Source organism: Pan paniscus, chromosome 23, assembly GCF_029289425.2.
Source record: "Pan paniscus chromosome 23, NHGRI_mPanPan1-v2.0_pri, whole genome shotgun sequence".
NCBI lineage: Eukaryota > Metazoa > Chordata > Mammalia > Primates > Hominidae > Pan > Pan paniscus.
Window position 1 is genome coordinate 34,303,697 of NC_085927.1, and position 18,162 is coordinate 34,321,858.

Sequence of the window (18,162 nt, forward strand, 5' to 3'; positions counted from 1 at the left end):
GATTGCTGAGGGCATTGACCAACTCGTGTTAACGCCAACCAAACCCGAGCCTTGAGTTGGACCATAATTGAAACCTCACCAGAGTTTGAAATAGTGTGGAACGTCATTGTGGGGATTTTTGTGACATGTCAGAAAGGAGACTGGGCAAATGCTTAAGCCACTGTGATTTCCCCCGGGGGCTGGCTTATTTGGTGTCAGGGTTTTTTTGTGTGTGTTTTGTTTTTATCATATTGAAATTCTGGAACTTAGAGTCACACTCAGGAGTGTAACCATCTCTGGACTATTGGTGATATTTCAGTTTTTCTGCTGAGTCTAAGGAAAGGGAAATCTTGAAGGTCAGAGGCATCAGTATATGGCCCTTTGCTTTTCAGTCAACTTACTACATGGAGGGAAACCTGGGCCACCCCGTGTTCCAGACGCAGTTTGGAAGGATCGCGGTGAACATTTGCTACGGGCGGCACCACCCCCTCAACTGGCTTATGTACAGCATCAACGGGGCTGAGATCATCTTCAACCCCTCGGCCACGATAGGAGCACTCAGGTCACTCAGTTGGTGGGGTCTGGGGGGCTTCCTGGGGCCCAGCCAGCTGAAGCCCAAGGCTGGGCTGTGGAGCTCCAAGGTGGCAGCAGGCAGGCGCAGCCACCAGGATGTTAACAGAGCTGAGCCCCCAGGATTGCATGTTGTACATGTGACCAGCTTTTCAGTGAAAAGAATCCTCAAGATGGCAATGAGCAATCCCCCACCCACAGCAAGAGCTGCTCTACAGTAAAACACCAACCTCTGCTGTGATTCTGAACACTGAGATGAAAATAATTTCCCCCTTTCCCTGTAGTCAGCAGGGGGCTTCAAAAAGCCCCACATTGGGCTGAGCTCGGTGGCTCATACCTGTAATCCCAGCACTTTGGGAGGCCGAGGCAGGTGGATCACTTGAGGTCAGGAGTTTGAGACCAGCCTAGCCAACGTGGTGAAACCCTGTCTCTACTAAAAATACAAAAATCAGCCAGGCGTGGTGGTGTGTGCCTGTAGTCCCAGCTACTCGGGAGGCTGAGGCAGGAGAATCACTTGAACTTGGGAGGCGGAGGTTGCAGTGAGCCAAGATGGCACCACTGCACTCCAGCCTGGTGATAGAGCGAGACTCCATCTCAAAAAATAAAACAAAACGAAAAAACAAAAAAGAACCCCCACATCTAAGTCCTTGGAGCATGGTAGGTGCCTAGCCAGCATTGGCTCTTGGATGGGGAACTGTGGATTCCTAGTCCTCACATCTGCAGCATCCTGCACAGGTAGGACAGACATCTGGACAAGAGAAGCTACAAATGAGGGAGTTGGAGATCAGTCGAGGAAACTTGTCTTTAACCAGAGAAGGGTTTTATTTTTATAACACATAACAAGTGTTTCGGTGTTAGCCTCACCCCTAAACAGATAGAACTTCCCTTGTCAAGGCAGGGCTGGGGGATGAGGGGAGGGTGGCCCCGGAAGCCCGAGAACTGGGCAGTACCCCACCCCTGGGGCCCCTCATTTAGGAGGGGCATCCAGCGAGCTGATCTGACTGCATGACTCTGCTGCTGCTGCCTCTCTCTTCCACAAAGGCTGAGCATTTGGGTGGTTTCCAGTTTTGCATCACTACAAGTAACAGAACTCTAGGAATTTATGTGCAAATACTTTTCTCCCCAACTCACTTCTTTCCAAGCAGGATTCCTGCAGCAGGAGGTGCTGGCTTTCACTTTCTGTGGTCTTGGCTGCCAGTGTCCCCAGCAGGACAGGGGTGTGCCCTGTCCTGCCATGGGTGGGGAGCAGGGGGAGTTCTGGTGGGTGCGCAGCTTTGAGTCTCTGTCGGCCTGCACTTGTCTCTCTTGTCCTCATTCTTGACTAAATTTCAGTTGAATTTCTTCTTTTTTTTTTTTTTCTTTGAGACGGAGTCTTGCTCTGTCACCCAGGCTGGAGTGCAGTGGCGCAATCTTGGCTCACTGCAAGCTCCGCCTCCTGGGTTCACGCCATTCTCCTGCCTCAGCCTCCCAAGTAGCGGGGACTACAGGCGCCCGCCACCATACCTGGCTAATTTTTTGTATTTTTCGTAGAGATGGGGTTTCACCGTCTTAGCCAGGATGGTCTCGATCTCCTGACCTTGTGATCCACCCACCTTGGCCTCCCAAAGTGCTGGGATTACAGGCGTGAGCCACTGCCCCCGGCCAAATTTCAGTTGAATTTCTTCTAAACGTCAGGGTGTGACATTTACCTTTTCTTTTCATACAGTGCCCCTTTCTCAAGAGTAATATCCCCTCCCCATTCAACATTTATTTACATAGCAGGTTCCTTCTGGAGCCAGAATGCAACCCCTCCTCTGTTACCTCAGGTCTACCACCCTGCCCATGTACCTGGAGGTCTGGTCCATGTCCAGGAGGGGTACTGTTGGGTAGAAGGGGAATATCAGGCCTCCATCTCCCCTCAGAGAACATACTGGAGTCTCATGGTGGTCAGATCACCAGTGATAGCATTCATTGGTGGTTGTCAGTAGGGTTTTTACTGGTCATCCAGCTACCAGGCCTGGGCAGAACTTTGGGGCCACCCCCTAAAGCAGCCCCCTCTGCTGGCTCTGGGTAAGACACTTGGCAAGCTCCATCTCCCCACTGGGGTCCCTAGAGGAACCCGAAGCACTAGGGCATCTGGCTTCTGGGCCAGGGCAGACAAAGTTGTGGCTGTGGACTCAGATGGCTCCTCGCCTTGTGTGTGCAGAGGCCCTCCCTGACCCTCCTATTTTATTGGCTCCAGTTAGGCAAACAGAAGCACCCCAGTGTAATATGCATATAATTGCTGTGTCCTCAGCAGCCTATTAGGCTTATTAAAAATGATTGATTTTTCTTTCCTCAGCCAAGAATCATCCAACCCTTGGCTTTCCAGGGTGTGGTGAGGCTGGCAGTAAAAACTAACAGGTCTTTTGGAAAGCAGTATGTTTCATGAGCTCCTAAAATGCTCATGCCCTTTGGCCTGATAATGATGCTCCTAGAACTGTAGCCTGAAGAAACAATCTAAAAGAGGAGGGAAGGCCAGGCACAGTAGCTCACATTTGTAATCCCAGCCCTTTGGGAGGCCAAGGCTGGCGGATCACTTGAGGTCAGGAGTTTGAGACCATCCTGGCCAACATGGGGAAACCTCATCTCTACTAAAAATACAAAAATTAGCCGGGCATGGTGGCAGGCACCTGTAGTCCCAGCTACTTGGGAGGCTGAGGCAGGAGAATCGCTTGAACCTAGCAGGCGGAGTTTGCAGTGAGCTGATATTGCACCACTGCGCTCCAGCCTGGGTGACAGAACAAGACAGAAAAAAAAAAAAACAGGGAAAGGCAATGCATGTGAAGGTGCTCACAACAGCTTACTTACAATAAGGGAAAAGCTGACAGCGGGGGAAGTGTCTGAGCTAAGCACATTGCAGCCCACCTCTTCCACAGGTTATTGTACAGCCACTATAAAGAGTCATGATGAAGGTAATGCAAAGTGATGAAAGCCTGTGAGCAAGAAAAAGACGTGTTCAGGCTGTGGTCAGAACTCTTGGAAAAAAAAGGAAAAAAAAGTTTGCCTATGAATGAGGATAGTCATGGAGTGTGGATAAAAGGCAACAGGTGGTTTATTAAGATGGTAGGATCCTGGCCTGTTTTCTTAAAATGATGAATGATGGAATTGATAGTGTTTTTCAGCATAATGCTGGGCAAATCCCCACCAGCATTGGATCACAGCATCCAGAACCATCCATCCCCTTTTCTGGCACCTTCTGCCACCTGTATCAGAGACAGACATACACATGTGCATGCACACACATGGGTCAGCAGGGTGTCCTCATTCATTTTTGAGTCCCACAGTTCTAAGTACATAGTAGTGTCTGAATGCTTTTGATTAGGTTATCCTCATAATCCAAGGATGTGTCCCTTACAGCTTGGGTGACCAAAGATTTCTACCACCTGTGTACATTCATTGGCAAGTCACCATCCTATCCTCTTGCTGCATCTTGCCTTTCCACTGCGATTATTTTTAGGGGTGTGTGTGCACCGCGCTGGGAATATGGCAAACGTCCCCACTCCCCATCAGACGTCATGATTCCTGCACACACTGGGCTCTCACTAACCCCAGCTTCCTTTCCCCTGGTGGTTTTGAGAGCATAAATTTTATTTCCAGCTGTGGGTTTGGGTCCTATGCAGAACACCTCCCTGGAGAATTGCAACTAAGATGTTTATGGCAATCGCCCTGCAAGTGTCTATTTAATTCCTGAAAATGTCATTTACTGGTGTGTTTCTGTAAAAATCATTTCTGAAAAGTTTTGTTAGCTTGGCTTAGCAGCTGGGGGAAAAAAGCAGCAAAATGAGTCCCTTCAATCAAGCCTGTGATTTTTTATTTTTTCAGACTCGTGAATCCTCCTGAGAATTAGGCTTATGACAAGCACCCACCCCCTCCACCTACTCCCTGGTTTAAACCAGGTGCCTGCTGACATGAAGGAAGATTCCGGGGCATTTTGATCCTAGTCACACAGTGTTTCTAAGTGGGCATTACTCCTGTCAATCCACAGTCTTAAAGATGTTCCTCAGACAAAAGATAATTAGTGACAAGAAGGCCCACTAGATTCCATGTCACATCTTAGTTGGCAGGCCAGAGAAGGACAGGGTCTCTGGTTGGGGCCGTGTCTCCCATTGCATTCTCCCTTTGCAGGTGCTGAAGTGAGGAGGGCCCACAGCTCAGCCAAGCACATGGGGTGCCTCCCTCCTGGGCCACTAGCCCACTGGCCAGTAAGAGAACCAGGGAGCCTTTACTTAGAGACTCAAGGTTCAGAAGAGGGAAATGGGAAGTCACTGGGAAATGGCCCAGCTTGGAGGAGGTGACCCTGCTGCCGAATCTGACCCCTTATCCTATTACCTAAGTTCCTTTCTTGTTTACTGGCCCTGAAATCACCCGCTTTGGAGATTGCCTTGCAAGGCAGCATAGCAGAGTAGGAGAGTTAGGGTAGGGCAGGTACAGCCTGCGCTCAGCCCTCACAGGCCCTGCACAAGCCCACCAGGTCCCCGGCTCCCTTCTGGCATTCACCAGGAGAGGTTCTGCCCAGCCCAGCAGGTGGGTTCCAGGAGAAGGGATGGAGGTGGGAAGTGGTGGTTATAGAACTCCTACCACTTGGATCTTCACCTGCATGGTCATTCAGTCTTCATAGTCTTCTTTTGAGGACATTTCAGAAAAGGAAACTGAGGCTCAGGATGAGGATTTGATCCAGGGCTGCCAATTCTTCTGACAGAGCACAGCCACGTGGCTTATGCCTGCAGCAGGCCCTTCCCAAAGGCTGTTCAGGCCAGGGCAAGGTGCTGAGGACAGGCTGGCCTGGTTGCAGGTTTGGGGTGTGACTGGTGAGTCTCCTGGTTGTCCCCACCACTGGCCCAGGAAAGCCTGCAGCCAGGCCAGGCTCAGGGCTGAGCATCCACTGAGTCTGGCTGGAAAGTCGGCAACCTGGTTCCTCTTGGTCCTCTCTTACAGCGAGTCCCTGTGGCCCATCGAGGCCAGAAACGCAGCCATTGCCAATCACTGCTTCACCTGCGCCATCAATCGAGTGGGCACCGTAAGTCCTGAGGTCTGGCTGGGGAGAGGAGCCATCACCTGGTGGCTCTGGTGGGGACACCCCCTTCCCTCTGCACACATGCCACAAATCCTAGGGTCCGGAAAGGGGTAAAACTGGCTTGGTCTATTACTTTTCAAGATATCTCTGTCCTCCTGTTTTTTCTGTTTTTGTATTTGGCTGAAGCCATTTTGAAAAGATCTTTGACATGGCAGTTCTCACCCTATCACCTCCAAGTATCCAGTTTATTTTCCCCATTGACCCCATACACTTAACAGTTTTGACTGCCAAACAGAATGCACTTATTATATCTCTTCCTCATCCTTATTAATCAGATAGCAAACTCTAATCAGAAGATCTTTTCAGTCTGAGATAACCAAGGTTTCTACACTAAGTCTATCTGACTTCTAGCAGCATAAAGAAACCTAATGTTTTGGCTGGGTTTGGTGGCTCATGCTTGTAATCCTAACACTTTGGGAATCTGAGGCTGGCAGATCACCTGAGGTCAGAAGTTTGAGACCAGCCTGGCCAGTGTGGCAAAACCCTGTCTCTACTAAAAATATAAAAATTAGCAGGGCAGGCTGGCACGTGCCTGTAATTCCAGATACTCAGGAGGCTGGGGCATGAGAATAGCTTGAACAAGGAGGCAGAGGTTGCAGTAAGCCAGGATCGCGCCACTGCACTCCAGCTTGGGTGACAGAGTGTGACTCTGTCAAAAAAAAAAAAAAAAAAAAAAGGCCAGGTGCGGAGGCTCATGCCTGTAATCCCAGCACTTTGGGAGACCGAGGCGGGTAGATCACCTGAAGTCAGGAGTTCCAGACCAGCCTGGCCAACATGGAGAAACCCTGTCTCTACTGAAAATACAAAAAATTAGCCGGGCGTGGTGGTAGGCGCCTGTAATCCCAGCTACTAGGGAGGCTGAGGCAGGAGAATTGCTTGAACCCAGGAGGTGGAAGTTGCAGTGAGCCGAGGTTGCATCATTGCACTCCAGCCTGGGCAACAAAAATGAAACTCCGTCTCCAAAATAAATAAATAAATAAATAAATAGAAAAGAAACCTGATGTTTTAGTTAGCCTATGTAACCCCATCACAGGTTGATGTACAGTTTCCATTAGGTTCTGGAGGAAATACTGAAAGCAGTGTGTGTACCTGCCCACTGCCTTCACACACCCCGGCCTGGGGTTTTAATTACTTCAAGCAGGCCAGCCTCAGGTGCCCACAGCCCTGAGAACCAGTCTGTGCCCAATGTCTTTCTCTTCTCTCAGATTATGAACTCCCCAAAGGCACCATCCAGGTTTTTACCCCACTTGTCAAATTCCCCTCTGGCCCAGGGCTGGCTGCTCAGCAGGAGTGTTTAATAAGCACTTAATTGCCCGGTGAGTACAGACCATTCCAGCTCACCTTAACTGTTTCCTGGCTGACTCGCCTCTCGGCCTGATTGCCCTGCTCATCTGGCTGAGTGAGCTGGAATGAGTGTAGTGGTAGTGCCACCTATAGGTTCCTCTTACCTTGGTCTTATTTCACAGGAGCACTTCCCGAACGAGTTTACCTCGGGAGATGGAAAGAAAGGTATGTCCCATGAACCATGGTGGCTGCAGTTGAGGAGTGGGCCTTCCTCTCCCCTTCTCTGTCTGCTTCCTCCAGTCAGGATCTGCCACACAGATCACATCTGCATGCCTGGCACCTAGGAGGAGGCGCCAATTCCTCTCTGCTTTATTGCCTGCAGTGTGGGAATCGGGCTGTGGCTGGGGTGTGGATAGGCAGTCCTGAGCTTGAGGAGTGGGTTGGACTCCATCCATTCCCCGGGACTGGTGTGAAGATGAACCAAGAGGATGTGGGGGATCCTCTGTGAGCTCTCTGAAAGGGAGAGGTGCTCTCATCCAGCCCATAGATCTCCCTTTCCACTTTCCTTTGTCCTTGTCCCCGCTCCCCTTGCCCAAACCAGCTGTACTGATGCCACAGGGCATTGGCATGGATGGCCCTGGGTTTCTAGAGTCCATGGCTTGTTTTGATCCAAGGGCACATACCACCTCACCTCTGCTAAGAACCCTAAAGACTCCTTTCCCATGTCTCTGGCCAAGAATGAGGGAGGTAGGGACTGCCCCCTTCACCAAGGAGGTATCTGAACCTTGGTGAGGTAGCTTGGACACTTGGAGGTAGCTCAGAGTGTCCTCTAGAAAGCCAGGAGGGGGCCAGGCATGGTGTCTCATGCCTGTAATCCCAGTACTTTGGGAGGCTGAGGCGGGCGGATCACCTGAGGTTGGGAGTTTGAGGCCAGCCTGACCAACATGGTGAAACCCCATCTCTACTAAAAATACAAAAACAAAATTAGCCGGGCATGGTGGCCCATACCTATAATCCCAGCTACTCAGGAGGCTGAGGCAGGAGAACTGCTTGAACCCAGGAGGTGGAGGTTGTGGTGAGCTGACATCGCACCATTGCACTCCAGCCTGGGCAACAAGAGGGAAACGCCACCTAAAAAAAAAAAAAAAAAAAAAATGCCAGAAGGGGCTGAGCGAGTCTGTTTTCCAGGAAAACACTTCCTGAAAGGGTCCCAGATGCCGCCATTTCAGATGCCCCGACTTCTAGAGTCCCTGATCCTAGTTAACTTACTGCAAATAGAGATGCAGAAAGGGCAGGGGAATGAGCGTCCACTGGGTGCCTGCTGCATCTGGGCCATGCTAGGCCCTGCCCAGCCCCACCTGCTCCTTACACATGTGTGGGGTGGCTGCTAGTCCTCCCTGACTGGTGAAGGGACCAAGGCCTGGAGGGAGGATAAGGGTGACGCAGCTGGCAAGGCAGATGAAGGCAGAGCCTCCAGCTCACTGTGAGGGCCCCCATAGGAAGCCCCCAGAGTGTGACTTTCTGTTTTCCTTAGGCTGTGGGTAGAAGCGACACCTCTCAGAAGGGTGACATTTAGACATTTCCCCAGGGGCAAAGGGAAGCAGCATAAGGGGGCCATTTGCAGCAATTTGCTGGGCCTTCAGGCCTGAGATGAGAGACAGGCCTTTTGGGCCTCAGCATTTGGCAGACACTGGGGAGGATGGCATGGACTCCGTGTCCTGGGCCTGCCTCAAGGTGCCTGACCCTCTGTGGAGCCCACAGTGCATCTACACAAGCTCACAGATGTGTTTCTTTGTTCCTTTAAAGCTCACCAGGACTTTGGCTACTTTTATGGCTCAAGCTATGTGGCAGCCCCTGACAGCAGCCGGACTCCTGGGCTGTCCCGTAGCCGGGATGGACTGCTAGTTGCTAAGCTCGACCTAAACCTCTGCCAGCAGGTGAATGATGTCTGGAACTTCAAGGTAGGTCCCCAGGACCCCTGTTGTTGCCTGCTCCTCTGCGGGGTTGCCCATGGCAGCATGAGGTACCAGCTCCCAACTGAGGGCTCTGTGTAAGCTGAGGGCTGAATCTCTGCCTCCTTGCTGGCTCCCGGGAGGAACAGTTGGGTCAAACAATGTACAAGCAGCAGGCTGCAATAAATTCTCCTCTCATCTGATTTAGATTCTGGGTGCCTTCAGACAAATTAATCTCAATTTCATTTGTCCAGAGAATAGAATGGATTGGCTCCTCTAATCCTTTTTCCTTTCCAGGCATTTGCACTTATCACAAGATAAATGTGCATGTCTGGTTCTGCTTGTGGCCAGTCCCTGCAGTCTAGGCCTTGACGATAGCAGGAAATGGGTCATGCAGAGAAATGGAATCTAGGCCTGGCTCTGCCACAGCCTTCCTTCCTTGGTCACCTTAATTAAGCCCCTTGTGCTCCCAAGCCTTAGTACTCCCAGTTGTAAAATACGGGGCTTAACTCGAAGGTCCCATGCTGGCTTTGACACCTAATGCCCTGTGATGTCAGGAGTCAGAGGAATGGAGATGTCTGCTCTCCTGGGATGGGACTCTACCCTAGAAAGGCTCACAGCTTCAGAGTTTGCTGTATTAGTGTCCGAAAGTATTTCCACCAACTCAGCACCCCTTTTTCTTTTTTGGTGGAGTAGGGGGCATGGAGACAAGGTCTTGGCTCTGTCATCTAGGCTGGACCAATGGCACAGCCATAGATCATGGCAGCCTTGACCTCCTGGGCTCAAGCCATCCTCCCACCTCAGCCTCCCGAGTAACTGGGACTATAGGCATGCACCACCACCACACTCAGCTAATTTTTAAAATTTTTTATAGAGACTGAGTCTCACTATGTTGCCCAGGCTGGTCTTGAACTCCTGGCTTCAAGCAATCCTCGCACCTCGGGCTCCCAAAATACCAGGATTATAGACATAAGCCACTGTGCCCTGCCTCAGCAACCTTTTATAAGCAAATTGTATATGCAAATGTCCATTGTTATAACTGACTTTGCCCGGTGTGACTAAAAGACCACCAGGGCCTCTAATCCACCCAGACATGGGCTTTTGGCCTTGATCCTGTTTTCTGAGCATGGGTTCCTCAGTCTCGGATCCTTGTCAGACAAACAAGGTATTGGGCATGAGAGAGTCTCCTGACCTCTCTCTCTTCTTCCTGGGCAACTAGGATGAATGTAGGATTCCACCCAAATCAGAAGGGAGCCAAGAATGCTGGCCAACTCTTTTTAATAAGTATCCCAGGAGCAGTAAACCAAATGTTTTCTCATTAGACACTTCTTAGAAGCAGAAGCCTTCCCAACTTTGGTAATGGGCATGAGCTCCTGTCAAGGCTTTTGGGAGTAATCCACCTTGGGAAAGGAGGGAGGGAGGGAGGGTGTGCTGGGTGTGAGCACCGTGGGTGGGCTTTCCAACTCCACCAGCCTCTGTATCCACGATGAGATGCCACATGGAGTAGACAGAACTCCAGGCCCATCCAGGAGCCCCTGGTTCAAATCCCAGCCTTTTCTACAACTGGCTAGTGACCTGGAGCAGGTCACTCCTCTCTGGGCTGTAGGCTGCTCTTCCGGGGAGCAACAGGACCACGGGACTCCCCTTCTCCATCCTGCCTCAGCAGACCACACTTTCTGGATAGACAGGTCGAAGAGGTCACAGCAGCCAATGCTGGGCTGTATGAGTCATTGTGGCATCTGTGAACTTTGCCACAGTACTAGAATCAGTGCCAAGAGGTCACTGTCAACGAGCCTTCCTGATGCGTTCCTGTCCCATGACTGCCCTCCAGTGGCAAGAGGTGGTGGCGTGTAAGTGATGGGGATTTATAAAACCAGAACCTCTAAAGTACATCTGTGTTTTGCTTTCAGATGACGGGCAGGTATGAGATGTACGCACGGGAGCTCGCCGAAGCTGTCAAGTCCAACTACAGCCCCACCATCGTGAAAGAGTAGCCGGCTTCAGTGCCTGCCTTGGGGTGAGGAAGACACCTCTGCCCCAGTGGATTAGCAAGCGTGGCAGGCTTAACATGTCCAGGTTCTCCCCAATAACATTGTCCAGGTTGGTTTTAAAATTCCCAGGCAGGGGGAGAGTGGCATGGGGAGTGACTTCTTAATGGGTAAGGGGCTGCTTACTTCTGGGGTATTGGAAATGTTTGGGGACTAGGTAGAGGTGAATGTACTAAATGCCACTGAATTTGTATACTTCAGAATGTTTGTTATGTGAATTTTACCTCAACTAAAAAAAAAAAATGCCCAGGTACTGCTTGTGCAGGTGGATTTGAGGTTAGGCAGATGATGCTGTCCATCCTGTACACCAGTGGGAAGAGGGTGAGGGCTGATCCAGAGACCCTGAGCCTACAGCAAGGCTGTGGTGGGTCGGATGGTCTTTGGATGTGTCAGCTTAGCTAGGCCACAGTCACCAGTAATTCAATCAGACACTAATCTAGGTATTTCTGTGAAGGTATTTTGTAGATGTGACAGAAGTCCATTCCCAATTGACTAAGTAAGTGAGATTATCTCAGATAATCTGGGTCAGCCTGACCTGATCAGTCAGAAGACCTAAAGAACAGAGCTAAGGGTTTCCCTGAGGAAGAAATTCTACCTGAGGACAGCAGCCCAGTGCTTGGCGAGAGTTCCTGACAGTCTGCCCTTCCTGATAGCCTGCCTCACAGAGTTTAGACATGACTAGCCAGCTCCTACAATCACTGAAGTCAATTCCTTGCAATAAATCTCAATATATCCCCTACTGGTTCTGCTTCTCTAGTTGAATCTGACTGATACAGATTTTGGTGCCAAAAGTGGTTCTAGAAAAATAGAATCTTAAAGATGAGTTTTCTGCATTGGTTCTGGATTTTTTAGAATTCTTCCCTAGTTTGATTGAACTTAAAGGCATCAATGACTGTATTTCCATAGAGTCAGGGTAAAGAGGGTAGTTGGTAGTCCATGGCATGGTGCAGCAATAGTTATTTATGTGCGAGGCTAGCCATCAGCCATCAGTTTGTGCCCAGAGTTCCAGCCTGCCCTTTCTGATGGCTTGTCCTGTGGATATCAGACTTGCCTGACCAGATTCCATCATCATAGAAGGTAATTTGTTGCACTAAATCCTTTTATATCTCTATCCATCACCTACTAATTCTGCTAGTTCTGCTAATGTGGTTGAGCTCCATTTTACACATCAGATTACTCACTTCTCTACACCTTGGTTTTTACATCTGTAAAATGGGACTGGGCCAGGTGTGGTGGGGTGGCTTATGCCTGTGATCCCAGCACTTTGGGAAGCCAAGGCAGGTGGATCACTTGAGGTCAGGAGTTCAAGACCAGCCTGGCCAACATGGCGAAACCCCGTCTCTACTAAAAATACAAAAATTAGCTGGGCATGGTGGCGCATGCCTATAATCCCAGCTACTCAGCAGGCTGAGGTATGAGAATTGCTTGAATCTGGGAGGCAAAGGCTGCAGTGAGCTGAGATCACGCCACTGTGCTCCAGCCTGGACAACAGAGTGAGAGCCTATCTCCAAAAAAAAAAGGGGGTGGGGACCATATTCCTGCTTTATGTCAAGACACTGGTAAGAGACAGACTAGATGGGCCAGGGAGCCCCTTGGCAGTTATCAGTGCAGCGCCTATTTAGCCCTGTCCCTGAACAACACGGCAACAGCCCAACCTGCCAAGTCTCAAATAGCAGTTAACCAGAGTATCGGGTTGGAGGTGGGGTTGAGATTCTGTAATTCCCCGCTTATTGTTCCCAATCAGAGAAGGCAGCCAGAGAAGGCAACTTCATCCCTTCACTGGCCCAGCAGCTGAATTATATGGAAACCTCCATGTCAGGGCTAGGGTACTCCTGGACAGCCACCAGGGATGAGAAACCCTGATGGAACTGCCTGGCCACAGCTCTGCGGTAACTTCCTTGAACTCTCTGTGCTGCAGGTTTTCTAATGGCCCTCCTTGCACCTTTAAAAAAAAAAAAAATCCAGTCCTACAGACACAGTGAGCTTTTTTGCCTGGTCCTTTAGCTTTCAAAATTTAGTGTCAGCCAAGGCGGGCAGATCACAAGGTCAAGAGATGGAAACCATCCTGGCCAACATGGTGAAACCCCATCTCTACTAAACATACAAAAATTAGCTGGGTATGGTGGCGCACGCCTGTAGTCCCAGGTACTCAGCAGGCTGAGGGAGGAGAATCACTTGAACCCGGGAGGCGGAGGTTGCAGTGAGCCAAGATCACACCACTGCACTCCAGCTTGGCGACAGAGTGAGACTCCATCTCAAAAAACAAAACAAAACAAAACACCTTAGTGTCTTTGGTTTCTAGAGGGTGTAATGAACCTAATACAGAAGCCAGCTTAGGTGACAAATTGGTACATTTGTGAAACAGGCATGAATAAATGGACCACAACTCTTTGATTATCTGCAACTCTCATTGCCTGGAAACAGAACAGTCAGGCCCATCTTAGAGTATGCAGGCCCTGCACAGCCAAGGTCATTTCAAGGTTTAACTCATCCCTGGAACATGCAGATGCTCAGTAAACATTTGAATGAATCTGTGGTGGAGGTTTTTGCTTCCTGGTGATCATTGCTGATGCTACAGGGCAGTCTCTCAGACAAGAAATTGCAGTGGTTCAGTGTACATGGCCTGCAGGCCTGTGGGCCCCTGTGCAATCTTGGATGAAGCCTTCTGACCCCTCAGTTTTCTCACCGGTGAGATAACAGGTGGCTGGGCTCAAGAATTTCTCCTTAGAAATTCTCAGTTCTGGAAGGCCACCTTCCTGCCAGGCTATAGCTTTATTGCCAGAATCTGGGGTGGAGTAGCTGAACTTCAGTGTGCCCAAAAGAAAAAAAGGAGGCTGTGCACAGTGGCTCACATCTGTAATCCCAGCACTTTGGGAGGCTGAGGCAGGGGGATCACTTGAGCTCAGGAGTTGAAGACCAGCCTGGACAACATAGACCTTGTCTCTATAAAATTAAAAAAAAATTAATAGGGAAAAAAAGGGCTAAGGCATTATTAAATATAAACCAGACCACATATTAGACCACAAAAAAGTCTCAGTAAACTTAAAGATTAAAATCATAAAAGTGTATTTTCCCATCACAATGGAACAAAACTAGAAATCAGTAGTTGAAAGTTTTAAAAATTAAACAATGGCCGGGTGCGGTGGCTCACGCCTCTAATCCCAGCACTTTGGGAGGCCGAGGCAGGTGGATCCCAAGGTCAGGAGATTGAGACCATCCTGGCTCACACAGTGAAACTCCGTCTCTACTAAAAATACAAAAAATTAGCCAGGTTTGGTGGCAGGTGCCCATAGTCCCAGCTACTCGGGAGGCTGAGGCAGGAGAATGTGAACCTGGAAGATGGAGCTTTCAGTGAGCCAAGATTGCCCCACTGCACTCCAGCCTGGGCGACAGAGCAAGACTCCGTCTCAAAAAAAAAAAAAAAAAAAAAAAAAAAATTAACACACTTTTTGTTTTCTGAGACAGTCTTGTTCTGACACAACTGTGGCTCACTGCAATCTCCGCCTCCCAGGTTCAAGTGATTCTCGTACCTCAGCCTGCCAAATAGCTGGGACTACAGGCACATGCCACCATGCCTGGCTAATTTTTGTATTTTTAGTAAAGACAGGGTTTTGCCGTGTTGGCCAGGCTGGTTTTGAACTCCTGGTCTCAAGTGATCTGCCCGCCTCAACCTCCCAAAGTGCTGAGATTACAGGCATCAGCCACCCTTCCTGACCAACAACACACTTTTAAACAACCAATGGATCAAAAAAGAAATCATAAGGGAAGTTAGATATCTTGAGACACATGAAACAAAAACACACCAAAACCTGTGGGATACAGCAAAAGCAGTACTGAAAGAAATTTATAGCTATAAATGCTTACATTTAAAAAGAAGAGTCTGGGCATGGTGGTTCCCACCCATAATTCCAGCACTTTAGGAGGCTGAGGTGGGAGAATTGCCTGGCCCCTCTACAAAAAATTTAAAAATTAGCCAGGGATGGTGGTGCACACCTATAGTCCCAGCTATTCCAGAGGCTGAGGTGAGAGGATTGCTTGAGCCCAGGAGTTTGAGGCTGCAGTGAGCTAAGTGAGCTATGATGGCACCACTGCACTCTAGCTTGAGCAACAGAGCAAGATCCTGTCTCTAAAAAAAAAAAAACAAACAAAAACAACTCAACTGTACACATTATTTACACATTAAGGCACAAAAAAAGAGCAAATGAAAGAGCTAACAGAAGGAAGCCAATAAGAACAGAGCTAGAAGGAAGATAACAGAGCTAGAGAATAGAAAAAGAAAAAAAAGAGAAAGTCAACAAAATCAAAAGTTCCTTCGTCAAAAAGATCAACAAAATTGACAACCTTTAGCTAGATTGAGTAAGAAAAAGAGTCAAATTACTAAAAGGAGAAATGAAAATCGGGACACTACTACCAATTCTACAGAAGTAAAAAGGGTTATAAAGTACTACAGACAGTTGTATGGAAACAAACTGGATAGCCTAGATTAAATGGGCAAATTCCAGCTGGGCATGGTGGCTCAAATCTGTAATCCCAGCACTTTGGGAGGCCGAGGCCGGTGGATCACTTGAGGTCAGGAGTTCAAGACCAACCTGGCCAACATGGTGAAACCCTGTCTCACTAAAAATACAAAAATTAGCTGGGTGTGGTGGCGTGCGCCTGTACTCCCAGCTACTTGGGAGGCTGAGGCACGAGAATCACTTGAACCCGAGAAACAGACGTTGCAGTGAGCCAAGATTGTGCCACTGCACTCCAGCTTGGGTGACACAGAGTGAGATTCTGTCTCGAAAATAAATAAATGAATGAGTGAATGAATGAATAGGCAAAGTCCTAAAAACAAAACCTACCAAGATTGAGTCATGAAGAAATATTAAAAAGCACAAACATCAGATCAAAAACTGAATAGTAAGAGATTTTACTCTATTTGCAAGCTAGGTTAGCCTACTGCAGTAGTTTCACAGATGCTCATAGAAGATGTACTTTTTTTTTTTTGAGATAGAGCCTCGCTCTGTTGCCCAGGCTGAAGTGCAGTGGTGCAATCTCAGCTCACTGCAACCTCTGCCTCCTGGGTTCAAACGATTCTCCTGCTTCAGCCTCCTGAGTAGCTGGAATTACAGGCTCCTGCCACCACACCCGGCTAATTTTTGTATTTTTAGTAGAGACGGGATTTCACCATGTTGGCCAAGCTGGTCTCAAACTCCTGTCCTCAGGTGATCCACCCACCTTGGCCTCCGAAAGTGCTGGGATTACAGGCATGAATCACTGCACCCAACCAGACAAGACACTCTTGGGTCAGACACAAAGGACAGTTTATTACAGCAATAGCAGTAGCCAGAGTACCAGCATTTTCTTACAGCCATTTCCCAAGCCCAGTTCCCTTAGGGCAACACAAAGAGGACCAAGTGAATCCTGCACATGCAGTGGGTTTTATTGAGGAAAGGAGAAGGGAAGAGAGCTAACAGAATTTGCGTCTTTTATATTGGATGGTTGGTATGCCTTCCCTTTGCACTAACAGGAGGCATTATCTCCACCAAGGTCACAAGAACGCCTGTCCTTTGCTCTGTAGATGCAAAGCACCTGTGTCTATCTTCCAAGGCTATACCAGCTTCTTTGAAAAGATAGTCTAGAACAAAGGCCTTCATAGTTTTAGCTGACAAGACACATACAGAAATGTGAGAGACCTGTGGACAATTATCTCCCAATAATATCCACCCCTCATTTCCACATTGTCTTGGCTTCTGGCAATTTTCTTATGGGTATGCCATTTTATCAGTCACTGATTAATCTGACAATAGGCATAGAGCAAATCAGTTCAGCTTGTCTCACAGAATTTAATTTAATGAACAGCATTTCAACAGAATGAGTCCAACCTGCAATATCAACCCCAATCCTGACCCCAGGGTTTTCTTTTTTTCCTTTATTTCTTTTTTTGAGACGGAGTCTCACTCTGTCGCCCAGGCTGGAGTGCAGTGGTGCGATTTCAGCTCACTGCAAGCTCCGCCTCCCGGGTTCATACCATTCTCCTGCCTCAGCCTCCTGAGTAGCTGGGACTACAGATACCCACCACCACACCCGGCTAATTTTGTTTTTGTATTTTTAGTAGAGATGGGGTTTCACCATGTTAGCCAGGATGGTCTCGATCTCCTGACCTCGTGATCCACCCACCTCGGCCTCCCAAAGTGCTGGGATTACAGGCATGAGCCACTGTGCCCGGCTGACCCCAGGGTTTTCAACTCAACAGGTTGAACAAATCCTATAAACCATCAAGGTCTACCTAAGAAAGCCAGGTGACTTTCTCAAATATTGACCTTTCCACTCAGCCCAAGTCATTAATCCAGGTACAGCAGGATATATTAGATATTGCATAATCTCCACTGGTGGTTCACAGGGAGGAAGCCTAGAGCAACTCTGTCATCCATACAACCTCCACCCTGGCCAATGAGTTGCCGCTGACCTGAATGCCTTCCAGGGGCAAGGTGGTACCACTGATCACCCAACTAAAGTTAGAGACAAATGTTGCATCACCTTTCCTAATCAGAGGACTCCCATCATAGGGATAATAAGTGCACATAAGGAATGAGTCAATTATCAGTCCAAGAAGTTCCCCTGAGTAACCAAGGGCAGCCTCACTTTAGAAAGATCTTCACAGTTGTCAGCTGGGTGCGATGGCTCACGCCTGCAATCCTAGCACTTTGGGAGGCCAAGGCAGGTGGATCACCTGAGGTCAGGAGTTCAAGACCAGCCTGGCCAACATGGTGAAACCCTGTCTCTACCAAAAGTACAAAAAAATTAGCTGGGCGTAGTGGCGGGCGTCTGTAATCCCAGCTCCTTGGGAGGCTGAGGCAGGAGAATCGCTTGAACCTGGGAAGCAGAGGTTGCAGTAAGCCGAGATCACACCACTGCACTCCAGCCTGCATGACAGAGCAAGACTCCATCTCAAAAAAAAAATCTCCACAGTTGTCTGTGGGCTACATAATCTATTGGTGGTATTTGCTTAAACACTTGAAGGTCTCTTGACCACCCTGAAGGGGCAAGACACTATTTTGGGGAGGATGATGAGTTAATGTTTGGCCTCCACACAAGTACAGTCACAAGGGCACATATCGTTACCCCTAGAAAATATTTATAATTGTTGGAGGTCCCCCAAGTGGGACCTATATTTGTTGGGGCACAGGTCCTGGCCACCTGGTAGGGCTTCAGGTTCCCAGTTTACTTTTTTCTTTCTTTTTTTTTTTTT

General features: G+C 48.8%; 1 protein-coding gene across 1 annotated transcript in view; it reads left to right on the plus strand.

The window, feature by feature from the left end:
- UPB1 (beta-ureidopropionase 1) overlaps window positions 1–16,422 on the plus strand; it is a 36,831-nt gene extending 20,409 nt beyond the window's left edge. Inside the window, exons 6-10 of the mRNA XM_003806382.5 lie at window positions 372–541; window positions 5,506–5,587; window positions 7,111–7,153; window positions 8,735–8,889; window positions 10,791–16,422. Of these exons, the coding sequence (XP_003806430.1) occupies window positions 372–541; window positions 5,506–5,587; window positions 7,111–7,153; window positions 8,735–8,889; window positions 10,791–10,874 (534 nt within the window). The 3' untranslated portion in view covers window positions 10,875–16,422. The remainder of the gene's footprint in view (window positions 1–371; window positions 542–5,505; window positions 5,588–7,110; window positions 7,154–8,734; window positions 8,890–10,790) is intronic.
- Window positions 16,423–18,162: the final 1,740 nt, after the last annotated feature.